This window comes from Amphiura filiformis, chromosome 5 (assembly GCF_039555335.1).
Source record: "Amphiura filiformis chromosome 5, Afil_fr2py, whole genome shotgun sequence".
Taxonomy (NCBI): domain Eukaryota; kingdom Metazoa; phylum Echinodermata; class Ophiuroidea; order Amphilepidida; family Amphiuridae; genus Amphiura; species Amphiura filiformis.
In genome coordinates this window covers 75,011,642-75,032,194 of record NC_092632.1, presented here as the reverse complement: position 1 = coordinate 75,032,194, position 20,553 = coordinate 75,011,642, and the positions used below count along the sequence as shown (strand labels likewise).

Here is a 20,553-nt window from a genome sequence, read left to right as displayed (position 1 = left end):
AAACATTTTTTATTCATTCATACATTAATATTTCCTGTGAAATACAAATATTGTGAAGGAATGAAGACCAAACTGTCAGCGAAATTCCAGTACAAAACGTTTTTATGCAAACGTCAAAGTTCACCCCATGGCATTGAAAATGTACAGTAGCCGCATCATGTTTATCTCCAATTCTATCGGCAAATATTACCCATGATGCACCATGATCTGGAATTGCGAAAGGGCTTATCTCCTGTGGTCGGCAACTTATGTTTGCTGTGAGTGTATCTCTGTGCCAGGAGAAAAATTTTAATGTGATTTCAAAGGAGCATCGTCGGGGCCCAACTCCTGTCATGTTTGGCTAAGTAACAATCAGGCCTTCATTTTTGGGAGCGCGATCGCGCATGCGCTCCTACCGTGCACCTCAAAGCATAGTCAGGAGCGTTAATGACAGCGCTCCTTATTCATGTTATTCAAATTCTAAACGTGAAGGCCTGAACAATACTTTTGTGCCTAGTAAATTTATAGTCATTGTGTAAACATATATGGCAGATCTATGTCCACTCAAATCTCAATATTAGGCTATAAATTAATATAATAAACACTAGTCAAAATGTTTCAGAGATACCTATATGAAAGCAAAATTTCAATTCATTTTGAAATTTTGCACTACGAGTTAGGCCAAGGCCAAAATTGCTCCCTCACTCTTGGCCTGCCAAAAAAACCTTGCTCCTCCCCCCCCCCCCCATATTTCTGTAAATGCACTGCAAGCTGATTCCAAAACATACAAAATGTACACATCATGTTAGAATCAAATTAAATTACTGTCGCGCTATACCATTTTTCACCCTGATCCTGATGCGACATCAGAATGCATTGCATTGAGCACAGCCTTAAATCGCTAGCGCTTAAGGTGGTATTGGAGGCATTTTGGAAGTGCTCTATTTATGTTTTCACCATATTGAGTAGGGCAGGGAACACTGATCAATACACCATTTGTTTGAAGCTAATCGGACATACGGTTTTCATAATACATATATTTTAAATTTCTTTGTATTGTAGGCCTATTGTTTTTATCGATAATCAATACAGTTAATGAGCTAATATGACTTGAAAGTGCTCATTAATATGTAATTTTTGCCAATATTTTGCTAAAATTCAATGCCTAAATGTTCATAACATTTTTATTTAATAGAATATTGGTTTCAAACTTTGTCAAAGTGTTCCTAATGACTTCCAGAAAATTCATGCATAATTAATGAGCTGGCTGCCCTAATTTGCATAATTAATTAGCAATTATGCAAATTAGGGGGCGACTTCACTATATACATTACAACATATTAGAAACACTTTGACCAAGTTTCAGGGCAAAGTATGCATTTATGCATTGATTTTTAGCAAAATATTGGCAAAAATTATATACATGTACTGAGCCTTTACAGTCATTAGCTGATTGATTATTGATATAAACAATAAGGTACAAAGAATATAATTTTATCAGGGCCCTGACACTCAGTTCAGAAGTATGTTACTGCGTGGAAGCGGCCTTTGACCCTGTAATCGCGTATCCAGGAACTACCGGTCGCGTAGGCGCACTTGTATGCGTGTTATTGATCGCGTTGGACTTGTGCTGGCGACGCGTTCATTAGCACCCCATTAGCACCCCATGGCAGCGCCCATACGTGTGTCAATTTGTGGTTCGCGGGATCTTTTTTTTTCAGGCTCTGTAGCGTGCAAATTTGGCTGGTGCGATTTTACAGTTTACCGTGTGATTTTATGTATTATGGAAACCGTATGTCCGATTTGCTTCAAACAAAAGGCATATTGATCAGTGTACTTTACTCTACTCAATTAATCTGTTTAAAATATGCTCAAAAAGACACCGCATAGCTGTGCGAGCGAAACAGCCTTCAACGCATTGACGTCCCTGCCACATCAGGTTGAAAAATTAGTATAGATACATACATTTATTTTTTAACAAAAACATGCATTTATTGTGCTATCAATTTTCTGTCTGCATGGATATAATTATAATTTGAACAGCTTGTACCTGCACTTTGTTATTGGGAATGTTATTTTCAGTTGCTTATAGTACATTGTAGTCCTAACAATGTTGGGAAAATTGATTTAATTGGATTTTCAATTGCACCTGTTAAGAGGAAATTATTTAATTAAAAATCTGAACACAGCTTAATTTTGTTGAAAAATGCTCATAAATAATTTAAAATCGACTAATAACATTCGGATTGACTGGATGCACACTCCTCTCACATGTGTACACACCCCACCCACACCCATCTACCCCTGCACACACCCCACTCGCATATATGCATGCACTCACCTCCACACCAAGTACCAGAAGTACCAATATTATCAATTTCAATTTGTACAGAAAGCATATGGGTCAATATTTAAAATTGACTTTCAAAAGTCTTTTTACTAGGGGGGGGGGGGGGTCAATTCATTAATTCATCCCAATTTTGACCCTTGATATGGAACTGAGTCTTACTAAGAAATATAATTCATTGGAGTAATCTAGTTCATCATAGACTAAGGCAGACCATTTTTGGTCGGGTTATAGGGTTCCCGACCGAGATTTCACTACCCAGGTAGACTAGAGTCAGGCAGCATCGGGTTACCCAAAAAAAATTCCAATATTTGATCGTTCATGTAGTGGGTGCCAACATCCACTACTCAAAATATTAGACCTGCCTGTTATCTATCACACGGTAGAGGATAGTAAAGATAAAAATTCATATCGTTTATTCTCTAAATTGCCATCATCATAATATAGGTACAGTATTACACCACATGTGTTACAATGCATCTCTTTTTTTACATCCATTATACAGGTAATACACCCCTACATTTAGCTGTTATGTTAGGAAGAAGAGGTAAGTTATTGATATAAAATTGGATCGATTGAGCCCATATTTATTGGTCGAGCTACAAAAACAATGTATGAGTTTTTGTTAAGTCCAATATTTTAAAACTCATAGCATCTAATTATATAATTGTTATGTTTTGGATTCAATATTTTCACATATTTGGGATTCATCGAAACATACATGTAATAAAATTAGATCGATTGATTGAGGATCGTCGACGATGTGATACTCGTACTTGCTATTTGAACCAATCGGATAGCAACAATGGGACTGATCAATTCTAATCCCTAGGTTATCCTTGTAAAATGTAGAATTTAATTTGATTAAAATTTGGTATACTTATGATTAATATTTGAATTAAAATGTTTTAGAATGCCGTAAAACAACCCGGCTTCACCTCATTGTTTTACTTAAATAATGATGTCGTACGTATTAAATGAAATGATAGTTTCACGACAGCGGCTAAAAACAATACCTAAATTTTCTAAATCATGTTTTGTTCATGACTAAAACTAAAAATACAATATCCGACGATACAGATCTTTCAATGACACCCTGTATGTATGATACATGTATTATTTTGTAGCATGCCTCGTCGATCAGAGTGTAAATTATATATTTTTTTCCTGAATATAATCTCTTTTCAAGGCAGTTTGTGGAAATTAGTGGCAGTGTAACTATTGTACTCTTGGGAAATTATATCTTAGCTCTGACAAGTGCTATCCTTTACAAGCATGCCCGCCCCCCGGGCCTGTTGACACTAGCCAGGATTTATTTTGGGGGGTGCTGATTTTTTAAAAGTGGACCTTTTTTTTCAAAATGTGGACCTTTTTGGACTGGGGGCAGATTTGGACATTTTTGGACCAAAAAGGCATAAAAAACCTATTTGTTTGCTCGCTACGCTTGCAAATTGGACTTTTTGGGCCTTTGGCATTTTGGGGTGGGTGGGTTTACATCACGCCCTCGAACCCCCCCCAGCTACGGCCCTGCCCTCCCCTGGGTCAGGTCTGTACCTGTACCCACCTTCCACTAAGAACACCCCCTCCCGGGCACCCCCTCCCAGACATACCAGCCTCCTATTATACTACGAGGCAGAATCAACCAACTTATAAATGATCAATGATGCAGAGTGATATTCAATCTTCTCTACAAACCTCTTGTCCTTGACACCCAGCTCTTGCATATGATGTGGAATAAAATTAGAGATGTTATCTCTAGATGTACGTGCCTCCATATTTATGAACCGTAAGATTGGATTTGCATCATGATTTGTATGGACAACAGAAGTTGTATAACATGATCATTTCTGTCAGGTTTAAAAATAGTAGTTAATTGGCTCTGTCGAGCCATGCTTGCTTATTAAAGCAGACTTACTTTGGTTTCGATCTTGCCTTTTTTTTGTTCAGAAAGGGATTTATTACTTTTTTATTCAGTTTTCATGTTATCAGCTTTTTAAATGTTTCATTTTTTGCTCGCACCAAAATTATAAATCTAATAAAAGCTTATTTTAGCTTAAAACCGACTCGATATGCAAACAAGAAACTTGAATACATGTAATTGGTTATTTTAGTGTACATGTTACTGTGAAATGGAAATTACAACTTGAATTTTTTCATACTCATTTACTCAATCATAATTCTCTTTGTGTTTATAATTTGAAAGAATATCATACATATGGAGCAGAGAATAAATTTTGCTTTTATTGAATATTTTGATTAAATTTTTTTTCAAGATAAATTCAGCATAGATAAACAACTGTTTTCCTGACATTATCTGCTGCCAACGCAGCAAACCTCTTGGGTAATAAGTGATACATAGGCGCGTTCACGCGGAGGGTTTTTGCTTTTAGCAAACAAGGATCTCAAGCAAAAACTTGGGGGAATCCACTGTGTGAGCTGACTCCAGGATTCTAATCCCAAAGTTTGCCCACAAATTTATCCTCAAGAAAAATAGCGGATTTCACAAATGATCCCCAAGTGATCCTTGAGAGCTACTGCCTTGTGAATGATACATTTAGCGATTCTCAAGTGACCATTTCAGTATATCCCATAAGCCTCTGCGAGTACACATGAGAACTTGTCATTTGACGTCACGCCTTCTTTAATATGGTTCAATATTGCGCAACACTAAATGTAGATGGTGGCGCATTGCATTCTCTAAATTCAGTAAATTTTCATCGTCAACCGTGTAATTGAATGGGATTATTTTGAAATTTTAAAACGCTTGAAATATCACAAACAAATAGGCCTATGTTGATAAATAATATAAATACAAGCTAAAACCGTTGGGGTTCGATAATGAACCCCCACAAAACTAACCGAGCATATTGGAAAATGCCATACGGCTGGGCGGTTTCACAAGTTGCCGGCTCGATCATGTCATCCGCCGCCTGGTGTGGACACACATTTGGAGACTGACCTAGGAATCGCAATTCTGGAGCACGCCGACCCTCAAGAATTCTTTGTCCGTCTGAACACGACTTGTGTGATGCTGATTAGAATCAATAAAAAGACAGTGATTTGAAGGAAATTGGAAAATTATTTGAACATCAAATCCTGTTTAAATGGAATAAATTGAGGTTTATTTGTCTTTGATTTTTGGGTCTCAAAAGACTTGTTTCATCGGAAGTGTTATATTAGCTCTGAATGCAGAGATAGATCATTTGCACTCTTGCTCAAATGACACATATATATCAAACATTTTTATTGTGTAAGTAAAATAAGAAGTTCTGCATCCATGTACAAGACGTGCAATGACTTGTAAGCTCAGAGTTTTTGGTTGTTTTACCCCAAATGTTTTATGCACTATCGTATACCATTTTAGTGCAGGAAGAAAATGATGTCAGGTGAATCATAGATTTTGGGTGAATGAACATTCATGCAGCGATTCATGAACATTATGAGTCATTATGCCAAGAAGCTGGAAGGCAGAAATTTGATGTGCAGTGCATCCTTGCTACTTAGGTACTAAACAGTGATATACTCTATATTGAGATTAGTTTGTTAGTCATCAATTGGCTATCCAGATTTCCCAGATTATTATTACAAATACTTCCAGGAATTCTATAAACAAATTGATCCAAAATGGTAAAATTCCAAAATTGTATCTGTAATAAGCAGCGTTCGAAATTTTGGTTGTCCGTTCGCCCGGGACAACTAAAAATGTCGCAGGACAACCAAAAATACTGATTCGGTTGTCTGCCGGACAACCATAAATCTGTAGCCAAAAGTCACCTTCGTAGGCCTACGGACAACCAAAAACTTAGACGGACAACCAGAAATTGTAATCTGGTTGTCCATGGGACACCCATTTATTTTTCCTTAATTCGAACACTGGTAATATGGCCTAAAAAATTGTGTTGTCCCACTGTATGATGACCAAATTGTTAACACAGACTGAGACTTTGAAAAAGGAAGACTGCAAAAAAGATTTAACACTACATGTACAAAAGTATACAGATCCACATTGTTGACATTTCAGACAAAAGGGTTTTTTTCACTCTTTTCAATATATTGGTGTTTTAAAGTACTTTTAATTCTAAATTGACATGAATATGTTGTAGGACGTTTAAATATTTGATATTATCATTTTCATTCTTTATTTATCATATGGTCCCTAACCCATGAAATGGTAATTTTGGTAATTTTTAAAGATTAAAAAAATCAAGCAATCTCATATTATACGAGGTTTAAAAAAATAAAATGAATCCAATTTTTTAGGGATGTTGATCAGGCCAGTAGCCAGGATTTTTTTGTGAGGGTGCTGATTTTGAAATAGTGGACTTTTTTCCGGGGAAGGGGTAATTTTGTGAAAAGTGGACTTTCTTCCCCAAATCTTGCCCTTTTTTTGACCAAAAAAGCTTAAAAACCCAAATTTTTTGGCTCCCTACGCTCACAATTTCTTAAAATTTGGGACTTTTTGTATACTTTTGCAAAAAAAAAAAAAAATTTGGCGGGGTGCAATGGGCTTGATGTTGATAATGTTGGGAATGACCCATTCTATATCAATGAAGGACTTTCTTTCATTACATGTTTCTATCTTTCTTTGAAGTAAAAAATAAAATTTGTTCAAACAGTTTTGTCAAATTGTGCTCAAAGCTCTGTAAATGTATACTTTATAGTGTGTCCAGCGTGAAAAGTACAATATTTCCACTTTCTACTACTAGTATCACATTCATTTTGACGATTTGTACAACTGACAAGCTGCCTGCATGCTGTGCACCATCGTCAAAAGCTGGCAAAATGAGGCCCACAGAAACTTGATGCTCAGCATTGAAGCCTCTTGAGAGGATAAATGATGTAAAGAATGAATTGCTGTGAACTGAATGTGCTATGTTAGTTGACTTGTTACTAAGTGTCAAAATTGACAGTGTCTCATCTCAACCTTGGCGTTGCCACAGTATGGATTTCTTACAAGCCTGTTACCTCTGTAAAACAAAATAAGGAATTAATTTCATCTTGGATGCAGAGGCTAGAAGGATGGTTTAGGTATATGATTTAGAGAGTTAGAAATGGCGAGTTTAATTGAGACAATGGAGTTCACAAGAATCTGTGATAGAATATATGAAATTGAAATGGTTTAGGACTTAAAGACGGTATAGGGATGAAGTCATTCATTAGTGATGGTGGGGATGGGTAAATTCCCTCTAGTCACAACCAGGTTAATTACCAGGGTCTTAGCTAGAAATTGAGCTTTGAAATTGACCATCATTTGAATAAAAATGCCTGTCCTAAGTTGACCTTTAAAACATTTACCAGACCTCTACATGCCATTGGGGGTTCAAAGAGTTCAAATATGTCTTGCTATGGCCATGTTTTGCAAAGCTGGTCTACTAAAAAGGTAAACAGCCTTTGTCAATACCTACAATTATAATGCAGCATCTGTCAAAGGCATTAATTTTGTCCGTCCCAGGAACAAACTCCCTGTCTAAAATGACGGCCAGATAGGTGGCTAGCTAAGGCACTGGTCACAACTATATTGCCCCTCAGCTGCCACCTATAGGCTTAGAACTGTACTACTACTAACTTATTTGCTTATCCCATGCTTACAATGATTTCAGGTTAACTTTTAAAAGAACTATAAATTATGTTTTACAGAGTGATATCAGTTGGCTAGATGTAAGCTCCCAGAAAATTGGATACCGGTATCTATGACCCTGTTTAGACTAGAGAAAAGTCGAATTCAAATATTATTCGACATCAAATTCGATTAAGACAGAGGATTAGCATAAATTAATTTGTGTTTGTGGTTTTTAGTGGGTGTTTACACTAGTCCATGCGCCCGAACGAATTCGACTCTGTTGAATTCGATTACGACTATTTACGCCCTCTGTCATCCAGTTGTTTTTTTTATCAAACCTAAGATCAAGGGTCGCGCTGGTGCGCGTCTGCGCGTCAGGGACGCGTGGAACTGTTGTTGGGACGCAATAAAATTAACCTTAAGCTTACCTAATGCGTTAGACAAGAATATCTCAGACGCACAGAAAATCAGGCATGTAAAACCTTATGGACAGGGCACAAAACAAATGCGATCATTTCAGACAGAATGTCAAAAATAAATGCTCCAAGAACTATATCAGATCGTTCACTCTGAATACCAATCTGTTGAAACATTGTGCAAGTCAAGGCTCTGCGAATGATATAGTGTGACAATTGACTCCACTTGCGAAAGAATCTCTCCTTGTATAAACTGTCAGTGGGGATTTCACCGATCATGCATTAATGTTTACTACTGATGATCGTTTTATCGGGAGTTTTATACCATAGTAAATCATCATTTAACTAATTTTCATGTCATGCTTAGTAAAAATGGAGTTTCCTCAACACAAAAAAGTCAACTTTGTATTCTTTATTGATGGCAATATAGGATAAAATTGCAGTGAATTAGCGGCACATGGTAAGATTTGGGGTGTTGAATTCTGCACCTTTTTACATTAAAAATACACATAAACATAGCATAGTCACGTCGTGTGATCATAATTTTTCAGAACTTTGCCAGTTTTGAAGGGGTTGATTCAGGTTTAGGAGGTGAAAGGTCAGAATTAGGGTTAGGACTACGTTTTCGATAATTAAGGGTTGGCATTTTGACTAAATAAAAAGCTCCATTATAACATTTATACATGATGAACAAACAGGACTGGATTGTAAAAAACAACCCCTGAACACGGACTGGATTGTAAAAAACAACCCCTGAACAAGGACTGGATTGTAAAAAACAACCCCTAGTTTTGGGGTTTGCACTCCCATATTTTGGATTTTCTTGAAGTTCAGAGGTTGTGCAATTATGAGGGTAAAATTGGGGGGGGGGGGCAAGAATTTTTTGGCAGCTGGGGGGCAATTTTTGGCAAGTTAAAAAGGAGGGCGGGGGGGCAAGTGCAAGTGATTTTGAGCACACATTCATGGGGCATGTTCAAAACTAAACGCTCGAAACAAACTTGAGAAATAGTAGGCTTATGGAAACTTTAACATTTTCCTGCTTGCGCCGAATACAATTTTTAGCAGGCCGGGTGCAAGCAATATTTACCTTTTTTTAGCCGTTTGGAAATTTTACCCCCTGGGAGGCTCATAATTATTGCATGCTGTATTTTGTTGATGTAAAATGCATAATACAACCCCATGTCCAGCATATCGTAACCTCTAATATAAGTGGGTGATGTTTCCATAGTCGGACTCGGACCCCTTAAAATTCCCATTGGACCCCTTAAATTTGACTTTTGGAGGGCTGAATGAGTCCAACAAAAATCACTTGGACCCCTTAAATTTTGAAGCCAGCGCTACCCCTGCCTAAGATTATAATTCATTATATTCTATTTTAAATGCCTGTATACTTTTTAAACAAAAAATCTACATGCAAAGTAGTAAAATTGAGATAAAAGTCAGCATTATCTTTGCAGTAGAAAGTTTTGAGTATGTCGCCATATTGAATTTTTAACACATATTTTCCTCATTCTGAGCATGTGCAGAACACGTCACTGCTCAACTCTTATAAAATTCAACCGCGGGGCGGCTCACAGAATTCAGGCCGCGAAAACTTTTATGACCTTGCTTTATGAACTCCATTTGCCCCATTTGCATCCGAGTTATGAGATGACACTTTGACACATTTACCCTAAATTAAAGTTGAGGATTTATTTCAGATGAACTAACACCACGATAAAATCGGCCATTTTTGTGGAGTTACTTCAAGTTTGGAGTGAAAATTGGATGTACACTCACTACAGTATGCAGCACATGTACGAAAATACACGAGAACAGCTGTTGTTTAGCGATATCACAGTGCCGTTGCTTAGCGTCAAATCGACGGACCGAAAATTCACCTCGCCAGGTCAGCGATATGCATGAAAAAGTCGAATTTTAATTCGACTGACTGTTTAGACCAGGAAAAGTCGCACTTCAACCACGACAAAGTCTAATTGAATTCGACTTAATGAACCTCGGGAGCATTGTTGAACAACGACTTTTGAACTCGACTTCGGTCGTACTTGAACAACGACTGTACCTGTTTAGACCTGAATTCGACTGAACTCGACTTCAAAAAGGTTGTTGTTGAAGTACGACTTTCCCCTAGTCTAAACGGGGTCTATAATGCAGTCAGTGGCACAAGAGAGCTGTATCTAGAAGGCAAGCATAGTTTTGGAGGCTTTGGGGGGACCATGTCTTTGGACAATAGACTGCCAGTGCATTGGGGTCTCAAAGTGGAGTAGAAGATCTTGGTTCCTGAGTTAGCAGGCTCAAGTCCCTTGTACTCCCACACTATATATCCCAATGATAAGCTCATTATCCTTGTAACTCCACAGTTATGAATCTCACTTGATGATACTGGTTTATGTCATCAGGGTGTCTGCAGGTGGAATAAATGACTGGTTGATGAATACTCAGCTGTGATGTACATTAGTATAATGTAGCCCGTGACAGTGTTTTGTTTTCATTCTAGATTAATAGGAATTAGTTACGCAGTATTTGAGGCATGAAGAATTATAGCAGGGAAGTGATTATAGTGCAACTATGTCAATCAAGAATGTAATCAAATGGGGAAAATAAATATGAGATAAACTGGTTCATGCCAACAGACATGCTTAAACGTTTTTGTTGACATGCTTGAACGTTGTTGGTGACGTGCTTGAATGTTTCTCGTTAATTAGCCGTACCTTTGTGAAAACATCTCTTTCAGCATTAAAATCAAGGAATTGTATCTATAAGAGAGTTTTGGGTGTAGATTGGAAATAACAAGTGTAACAATATTGACAATTTGTCACATTTATATTAAACATTGCTTTGATTTAAATGCCAGCAGGTCACCACTCTCCAAGTTTACTGTGAACCACTGAGCAATTTAAAGGTATTAGGCCTGTTGTCTTCTTATGGACGGTGAGCTATTCCAGAAATTTAGTGATATTGGATTTCCAACAATTATTATATCCTGTAATCTCTGTGGGTAATTCCCAAGAAAAATCATCATTTACCAGCGGGAATTCCCAAAAATGTATCATGTTTATTTCAAATGACTAAAGAAGTCATGGGATTTCCCAAAGATCTTTGTGAAATTTTACCTTTTTTCTGGAAAATGCCAATTTTCAAGAAATTTTCCCCAAACTGCCAATTCCCATTTTTTTCTAACAAAATCTTAGTCTGGGAATTCCCAAGTCTTTAAAGTAATACATGACATGTGTCTTTTTGGGGGTGCAGTTAATTTCTGGAATAGACCAATAAAGGGTGGCCCACAGACCCCAAAAATACACTAATTTGGTATGAACTCATACAATTGTTGGATCTTGGTTTTGTTTTGGGGGGAGTTAAAGGTAAGAGATGGTTATGGAGGATTTGGTTTAAAGTTTAAACCGATCTAATATTGGAAAATGGCAACTTGAGAAGTTGAGACCCATACCATGGAAATAAACATATCTTCACAGCGTTTTGTGGATATGTATTATTCATATGTGTATTTATGCCTGATGTGGGTGTGTATGCCCTATATGATCTCCAATTACTGTCAGTCAGTCAGTCACAGAGCCATGCCTGATATATCAAGTCCCATGTTAAGTTCTGCAATCCAAACAGTGAATAACTGTCACATTCAATACACTCATACATCAGTTTCCTCGCGGTTTATATTATTTTATATAGAGCATGGCAATGGTATCCTTACTATTTATTAATCCAGCACAAAATGTCATTGTGAGAGGGAGGTTTTGTTGGTTTCATTTAGTTCTAAATTGTACTTGATTGGGATAGACTGCAACAAATCACAGTGACATTTATTTGTCTTCATGAAGGTGGTCATATTTGATGCATTATTGGCTTTTGAAAATTATTTTTAAAGAATTTATAAACTGAAAACAGATCCTAGACAGAAATTTCTTCAAAAAAATGCAAACCAATTTCTTTAAAAAAATGCAAACCAAACTGATTTGGCTCTGATTTTTTTTGTCATTGTCTTCTTTGTCTTCTGCAACATAAATTTGGGAAATTGGGAGTAAATGCATACACCTACTTCAGCAAAATCGATATCAGCAGTAGATACGTGTAGTTACTTCATCAAAATTGATATCAGGCATAGATATAGCTACTTCATCAAAATTGATATCAGCAGTAGATACGTGCAGCCACTTTATCAAAGTTGATATCACTTATCAGACAAAGATGTGTGTAGCTACTTCATCAATACTGATATCAGCAGTAGATAGCTACTTCATCAATACTGATATCAGCAGTAGATAGTTATATTAACATTTTTTTCACCAGGTTCGCCGTCGCAAATAATAAAGGAGACAAGGAGAAAAAGTGATCCCGCCTGGGAATCGAACCCAGGACCTCAGGTTTACGAGACCTATGCCTTAACCACTTGGCCACGGGAGCTTCATGATTAGGCTGGTTGAAATTCGAACCCATAAGCGGTCACTTAAACTTATCTCCTTATTTTAATATATAATTCCCGTCGATCATGCCACTGTTTTTCCATGTAGTAGATAGTTACTTCATCAATACTGATATCAGCAGTAGATAGCTACTTCATCAATACTGATATCAGCAGTAGATAGCTACTTCATCAATACTGATATCAGCAGTAGATAGCTACTTCATCAATACTGATATCAGCAGTAGATAGCTACTTCATCAATACTGATCAGAAGTAAATGGCTACTTCATAACTGATATCATCAGTAGATAGCTACTTCATCAATACTGATATCAGCAGTAGATAGCTACTTCATCAATACTGATATCAGCAGTAGATAGCTACTTCATCAATACTGATATCAGCAGTAGATAGCTACTTCATCAATACTGATATCAGCAGTAGATAGCTACTTCATCAATACTGATATCAGCAGTAGATAGCTACTTCATCAATACTGATATCAGCAGTAGATAGCTACTTCATCAATACTGATCAGAAGTAAATAGCTACTTCATAACTGATATCATCAGTAGATAGCTACTTCATCAATACTGATATCAGCAGTAGATAGCTACTTCATCAATACTGATATCAGCAGTAGATAGCTACTTCATCAATACTGATATCAGCAGTAAGCTACTTCATCAATACTGATATCAGCAGTAGATAGCTACTTCATCAATACTGATATCAGCAGTAGATAGCTACTTCATCAATACTGATATCAGCAGTAGATAGCTACTTCATCAATACTGATATCAGCAGTAGATAGCTACTTCATCAATACTGATATCAGCAGTAGATAGCTACTTCATCAATACTGATCAGAAGTAAATAGCTACTTCATAACTGATATCATCAGTAGATAGCTACTTCATCAATACTGATATCAGCAGTAGATAGCTACTTCATCAATACTGATATCAGCAGTAGATAGCTACTTCATCAGTACTGATATCAGCAGTAGATAGCTACTTCATCAATACTGATATCAGCACTTCATCAATACTGATATCAGCAGTATATAGCTACTTCATCAATACTGATATCAGCCATAGATAGCTATCTACTGCTATATTCACATCCTTAAGAGATTTAAAAACAAATCCTATTAGACCATCTTAATTTAATAGTTTGTCTCAAAGCCCTTTCGAAGTTAAAAACCTGATGTGGAATGCGTTTTTTAGAGCTTTTTTTACGCAATTTTTTTTATCAAACTGGAGGATGAGCTGTTTGACAAAAACACGCCAAGTTGAAAAATGTTATTGAATTTTATGACTTAGGCTATTTTTACGTATGTTGAGTGTCAAATGTTAATGTCAGGTGGATTTGGAATAAATAATAACAGCATAGAAAATATGAAATTTACTCAATCCAGCAGGAATAATGTGCAAAAAACGGGCAGTTTACTAACTTAAATTAAGATGGCCTAAGGTTCATAATTACGACCACAAATTTGTCAAAATGTATCGAGTTTTGTAAATCAAATCCTTCTGATAGTTTGTGCATTCTGTGAGAAAGGGTTCCAGTGCAGCATGTGATTTTTTAATGTTTGCCATGTACCTCAGAACCTGATTGACTGGTTGTAACCAAGTTCAATGCACTGTATGCCATGCTCTTGAAAACCACAATTAATGGTAATTTTATGATATTGAGGATGTGTTAGGATAATGACATATCACTTTTTTTATCAGAATCTCTAAATGTGTGTGTACACATAATGGGGCTTGTTGGTTTTTCCAGGTTGGCATTGAAAGGTTTTGTTACAGGGTATGTCTGAGAAAGTTTTCACCTGCAGTATGTTGAACCCCATGAGAGCTACCTGCCGATTGGCCAAAAAGAAGTTTTCATTATTAATTGGACCAATCAGCAATATTGTTAGAATAATTTCATCATGCAAAAAATTGGGGTGAATTATTTGCAAAGAATTATTTGCATTGATAGAAATGGAAGATAAAAGATTTGAATTTATATCATAAACTGGCACACACAGATGCATTCATGTCGATGCTTTAAAAAAAACTAGTAACTTTCATGTACAGCATTATTAATAATTATATTGCTAATGATGATACTAAAGGTGCAAGTTACATGTATGTGCTGTATTCTGTAAAGGGGATTTTCATGATCCACAGCCTCGCTCTCATCCGTCCACTTTTCACAAAAAAGTGTTGTGATTTTTAAACCTCTGTCTACTTGATATTAATGTACAAACATATTCTTGCAGATTAATTCCTTTAGGTGACAGAAAAAAACCTTGTTCTACGGGCAAATGGACCTTTTAGTAGGGTCAGTCGGTTGATCTTTTTTTATTATTATTGAAATGACTTCAAAAATCAACATAGTATTTTGCAATTACGGGATATACCAAGAAAAAATTTGTTCCTGATATTTTCGAAATTTGGTTTGGCATTCATTAGTACAGGAAAGATTTCTTGTAAAATATGGGTTGGTCGGATCTGTAGAACAGGTTTTTCTTTTTCCGTCACCTTAGCATAAATTTCGTCAAATTTGTTCGAAATTACAACACAGTGGCCTATGGAGCAGTGTAGTACACATAATCAATTATTAATCATGCATAACTAGCAAAAACCAAAATCGGAATCAACTGAAATTTTGGGAATAAGCTTTCTTCATCGATATCTACTGTAAAATGTTAAAAGAGAATGCTAGAATCATGAAATACTCCTTGCATGCAGGAAGCAAAGTGTATTCGGTATTTAGTTGAGTAAAGTGAAACCTAATATTTTGGTCCAGGCTGAAATGGAAAACAGGATTAAGTTGCAATTTTGAAGTTCCGGTACCGTAATTACAAATTTCATTCTACTTCCTTATTTTTGATCATGTTGATGATTTGAAAGGACCAAATTGTGATGGTTGTATGAAGGGAAGCCATACACTGTAATTGCTTTGTTTTTACTATTGCCTTTTACATTCAACTCCAGGATTTGTTTTCTCATAATCAATACCTGATTAGATTTTTAGATTTGCAGGCACGTCCCTTATAGTTACATATACCTTGGATACTTTCCAATTTGCTTTTAACATGCAATTTCTGGGAAAATTAAATGTGCTCACAGTACCCTTGTCTTCTTATACTGTGAGCCACTGGTGGTGACTGCTTACTCAAACACTAATGCTAAATCACCAGACTTGGAGACTCTTTTAAATTAAAAATAATGTGCACTTCTTAAAACTGCAGAATCTCATTTACATCTATATGATCTATTAAGTTTGAATATATATTCAACTGTCTTGATACCAGGTAAATTGAAAGGGCATTTTGTGATCCACAGCATCATCCCCAATTTCTCAAAAAAGTTGAGATTTTTATATCACTGGAAACCTCTGGCTACATAATGTTTATGTACAAAAAATTTCTTGCAGATTCATTCATTTAGCAAATTACAACACATTGTCTATGGAGCAGTGTAATACACATAATCATGCATAACTTGCAAACGCAAAATCGGAATCAACTGAAATTTTTGGAATAAGCTTTTTTCGTGGATATCTACTAAAAAAATGTCATAAAGAGGATGCTAGGATCACGAAATACTCCTTTAACAGGCGTTTTTCAAAGTAACACTTTGATTTGATGAAGTTGTAGAATATAAATTGACCAAAATCAACATGTGACTCAAGATTGGATTGCAGAGAAAATATACTGATGTTGTAAGTGTTGCATTGTAGTGTCTGGACGCTAACAGTACTGGATTGGAAATAGTACATGATGTCCTATGAACAATCATCAACAATGATGATCAGCATCCTGTTCATTGTACATGACTGCAGGCACGTATGCAGGATTTTTTTTTTTTTTTTTTTTTTTTTTTTTTGGGGGTGCAGATTTCCAAAATATGGACCCTTAATTGAATGAAAAGTGCACTTGCGCAGATTTTTTTTGACAAAGGTGGACTTAACCCCCCCCCCCCTAAAAATTGTCCTTTTAAACTTTTTAAATGCCTTACCCCAAAATGTGAACCTTTTGTCAATTTTTCTCCCACTTTTGGACCTTCTTGTTGGAAAAATAGCAAAAAATAGTGTTACATAATTTTGTTCAGAGTGACCTGAAATGTACATCCAATATAAATATTACATGCTTTAAAATGTTGGATTATCTAAATCAACAGAACAACTTGGCTAATTTCTATGCTTATAAATACATAACTAATATCAACATTTCATTTGCAGTCACCTTATCCATTTAGATCAAGTATTGCATTGTAATTCAAAATCTCCCCTATCCGTTGAACGAGAAAGAGAAATCATTGCGCCTGTCTCTCTAGACTTGGCTCGTCCCTTGCACCTAAATTAGATTTGTTGCTTGCTAGCTGTGCATACGTAGTACTGACGACATCAGATCAATAACACTTTATACTCGTCAGCTCTGCGCAATCTTTATCTTCAGTTACCAGTCAAGTTTGTCTGGAAAATTGCAATTCAGTTCAAGGGAAAAAGGCCAAGGTTTTGAATTTTGTAAGACAAGCATCATTGCCTGTTTTATGTTTTATTATTTCGGTGAAACCAAACCTTTTACTTGATGTTTTCATCAACTGAAAATGTTTTATTCAGGAGGTGTCCTTTTAACATTAAAGCTGTGGCGTCTGTGCCATTGTTATTTTTATACGAATGAATGAAAAGTATGATGTGAGAGGACTATCATTGCAAATTGAAATTGATTATTTACAATATAAACCGATTTAAGCACCAGGTCATCTAGACTAATGGGCAAATGCTGTACTATAGTATAATCCACATGTTGCTTTGTCAGGTCTATTGTTTAGTCCAATAATTATGTCTGAAGAGACTACATTATTTGCTTGTTTATGGATGACAGATGATGCACATTTGCATGAAGGCTACAATCTGTTGAATTATTTATACAAAAAAATGGTAATGTTATTGCTGCAACCATGAGCATTTTTATGTTAATGTTTGGGAAGTATGGCAAATATTTTTTTATCAAATATGTACAAGTGGACGTACTGCCTTAAATTTAAAAAGAAAGTATTGTTTCTCTGCCTAACCATTGTCCAAAGGTTTAAAATTCTGATATTAACCCCCTGAGTACTACCTGCTGATCTAACATTGCCTCTGATTGAACAATTACATGATATCTTCACTTTAATCACCAATCAGAATGGAGCTTTGCAAATAATTCACCCCAATTTTTTTGCGTGGTGAAATTATTCTAACAATGTTGCTGATTGGTTCAATTGATAATGAAAACTTCTTTTTGGCCAATCGGCAGATAGTTCTCATGGGGTTATATGTCAGGTGGATGGCCAGTTTGTGGTTTTGGGTTCCCTTCACAGTGTAGATTTTCTCGTTTATCATACCGGTAACAAAAACTCACGATTGTGTATACCATTTTTCACCCTGATGTAACAGTGACATCAGTGCGCATTGGGCGGCGCAACCTCAAATCGCTAGCATTCGCTCAAACAGGCTGCAAAATAAGGATTCTGAAGGGCACCCATTTCAAGGCAATTTTGAAAGGGCACTTCTATTTTACAAGGCAATTACATGTTAAAAGAATAGCAGCAATTAATAGGGCATCAAGGCAACTGGTAGAGCTACCGAAAGCAATTGCTTTCGGTGCCTTCGGTTATTTTGCAGCCTGCGCTCAAAGCACTGTCATACACATGCACAAGCTTAAAGATGCCGCATGGATGTGCGAGCAAAACAGCTGCTTGTAGACATTGACCATGTTGACGTCACTGCCACATCAGGGTGAAAATTGATATAAAGATAGGTAGGTGGCCAGAATCAATGTTGTCTGCTGTCCATATTAAAATAAACACAGAGCAACTGTCCGCTGGAACGTAAGAATTAGGAAAAGTTGTGAAGAATTAAAAAAGCTAAATTGAAAAGAACTTTGTAGAATTGAAAATAAATTTCATAACCTTTATGTTGTTATGAATTGGCAAATAAGAAATAACAGCATCATCTCCTGATTTTGAAGTAATACAATTATGTGTGTGTGTGTTGACATAAATCACATCATACTCCAATGCTTTAGTAACGCACTCGTTCTTTGTGTCTGTTCATGGGTGTACTGTAGGATGCTCCAATTTGGTCGGAAAAATATTGTCGGCTATGACATCAAGGAATATATTTGTTGCATTTATGATTAAAACTTAAAATTAGCTTGGTTGGTGTATGTATCAGAATCAATGTACTATTCTCACTCACAGTTAAATGCACCCACAAACACACATATATATTGAGTAAGATTTAATCTTTCCCTAGAGAAGTCCTTTTCAGAGGGCTGAGCTTTTATAACTCTAGCGAGTACCATCTTCAGAACCAAAGATCTGGCTATGAAGATGGACTCCCCTCTAGGGAAAGATTAAATCTTACTCATGTTTACCGACCTAGAGTCTTAAGTAATTTCAAATCACACATATATATATATTTGTTTGTTTGGTTTATAATTGGCGAACATTATTTGGTTTTTGTTACTGCGCGCATCAATAAAGTACCTTAAATGCTTCCATAAATTCACATAAGCATGCGCCAGTCATGCATATTACAGACAATTGCACACAATTGCGTGCACACCATTCTATATCAATACACGATGTTACAAGTCTCATTTTTTGGCCAATTATAAGCCAATCAAACTATACATGTAGGCAGATAATCGGAAAGTTGCGGGTTCTAGCCCCAGCAACATCATCGTGTTGTGTCCTTGAGTAAGGTACTTTATCTCGATTACTCCTCCCCACCCAAGTGTGTAAATGGGTGCCGGCATTCTTAAATGCTGGGAAGGAACAGATTTGCTGTGGAGGAGGTGTGGAGTCTTCCACACAGGGAGTACAAATTTCAAATAGGGTTACCTGAATGGGTGACTCCATTTGAAATCTTCACTACCTGTGTGGGAGGTTAAGGTCATGAATGTCTTCCATAGGGGTGTATTGGATTTCAACTGGAATAACTCAATGCATGTCATATTTAACTCTAATACCCATCCTGAAAAAACATCTCTCCAATCTTGGTTGTGAAAATATTTTTGTTTGCATAAAAATTTTTAAAAATCTGCTAGCGAAAGTGTTTATTACTTTAATATAGACCTGTCTATGCAAGTGGATTTCTCATTTAAAAAATCAGTGCTATGAGCTATGTTATATAAAGACCCTGGGTTGAAATGGAGCACGTTCTATCGTCTGAGATGGGCAGATCGTATGGGCAGGTTTGATGAGTAGTCAATCTGAAAGGCTGGCCTGATATGAGATTGAGGAGTTGGTTCGGTTTAAAGGTGGTGTCATTTCTGAATATCTGGATCCATGTGGCATACATAATGCATAATATCCAGAAAATGTTGATTCCGCAGAAAGAGTAAACTTGACACCCTCATCTGTTGCATGCGGGATTGAGAAGTAAATGGGGGAGGCAAGTGGAGATCCCAATAAAAGGTATGAACATGATGATGCAAAGGTGTCAGAAAGGGTGTCAAAAATCCAAATTTTTGAAATATGATGCAATTTGATCACCTGTGGTTCCCAACAAGGGGTTATTTCCATATATTCTTAAATTGACCCTAGACCCCCTCCCACCATGACATCTATCAATCTTGCAGTCTATAGAGGCCGTCAGCCTTTCGCCATCTTGTGGGTACAAATGATCTGTGTGTTCATGCGTCGGACACTACGCGCAGGGCGCAGCTTGCCACGCAGCTGTTATCGCGCATCAACGCAGTGATTTTGCTGTCAACGCATGGAGATATCAAACGACCATCACAGCGTGTACCCACAAGATGGCGGCATATGACGTCACGCTGACG

The 20,553-nt window shown here is 36.6% G+C and overlaps 1 protein-coding gene across 1 annotated transcript in view; it reads left to right on the top strand.

The window, feature by feature from the left end:
- LOC140153704 (ankyrin repeat domain-containing protein 13C-like) overlaps nucleotides 1-20,553 on the top strand; it is a 69,927-nt gene that overhangs the window by 1,895 nt on the left and 47,479 nt on the right. Inside the window, exon 2 of the mRNA XM_072176528.1 lies at nucleotides 2,832-2,873. Within this exon, the coding sequence (XP_072032629.1) occupies nucleotides 2,832-2,873 (42 nt within the window). The remainder of the gene's footprint in view (nucleotides 1-2,831; nucleotides 2,874-20,553) is intronic.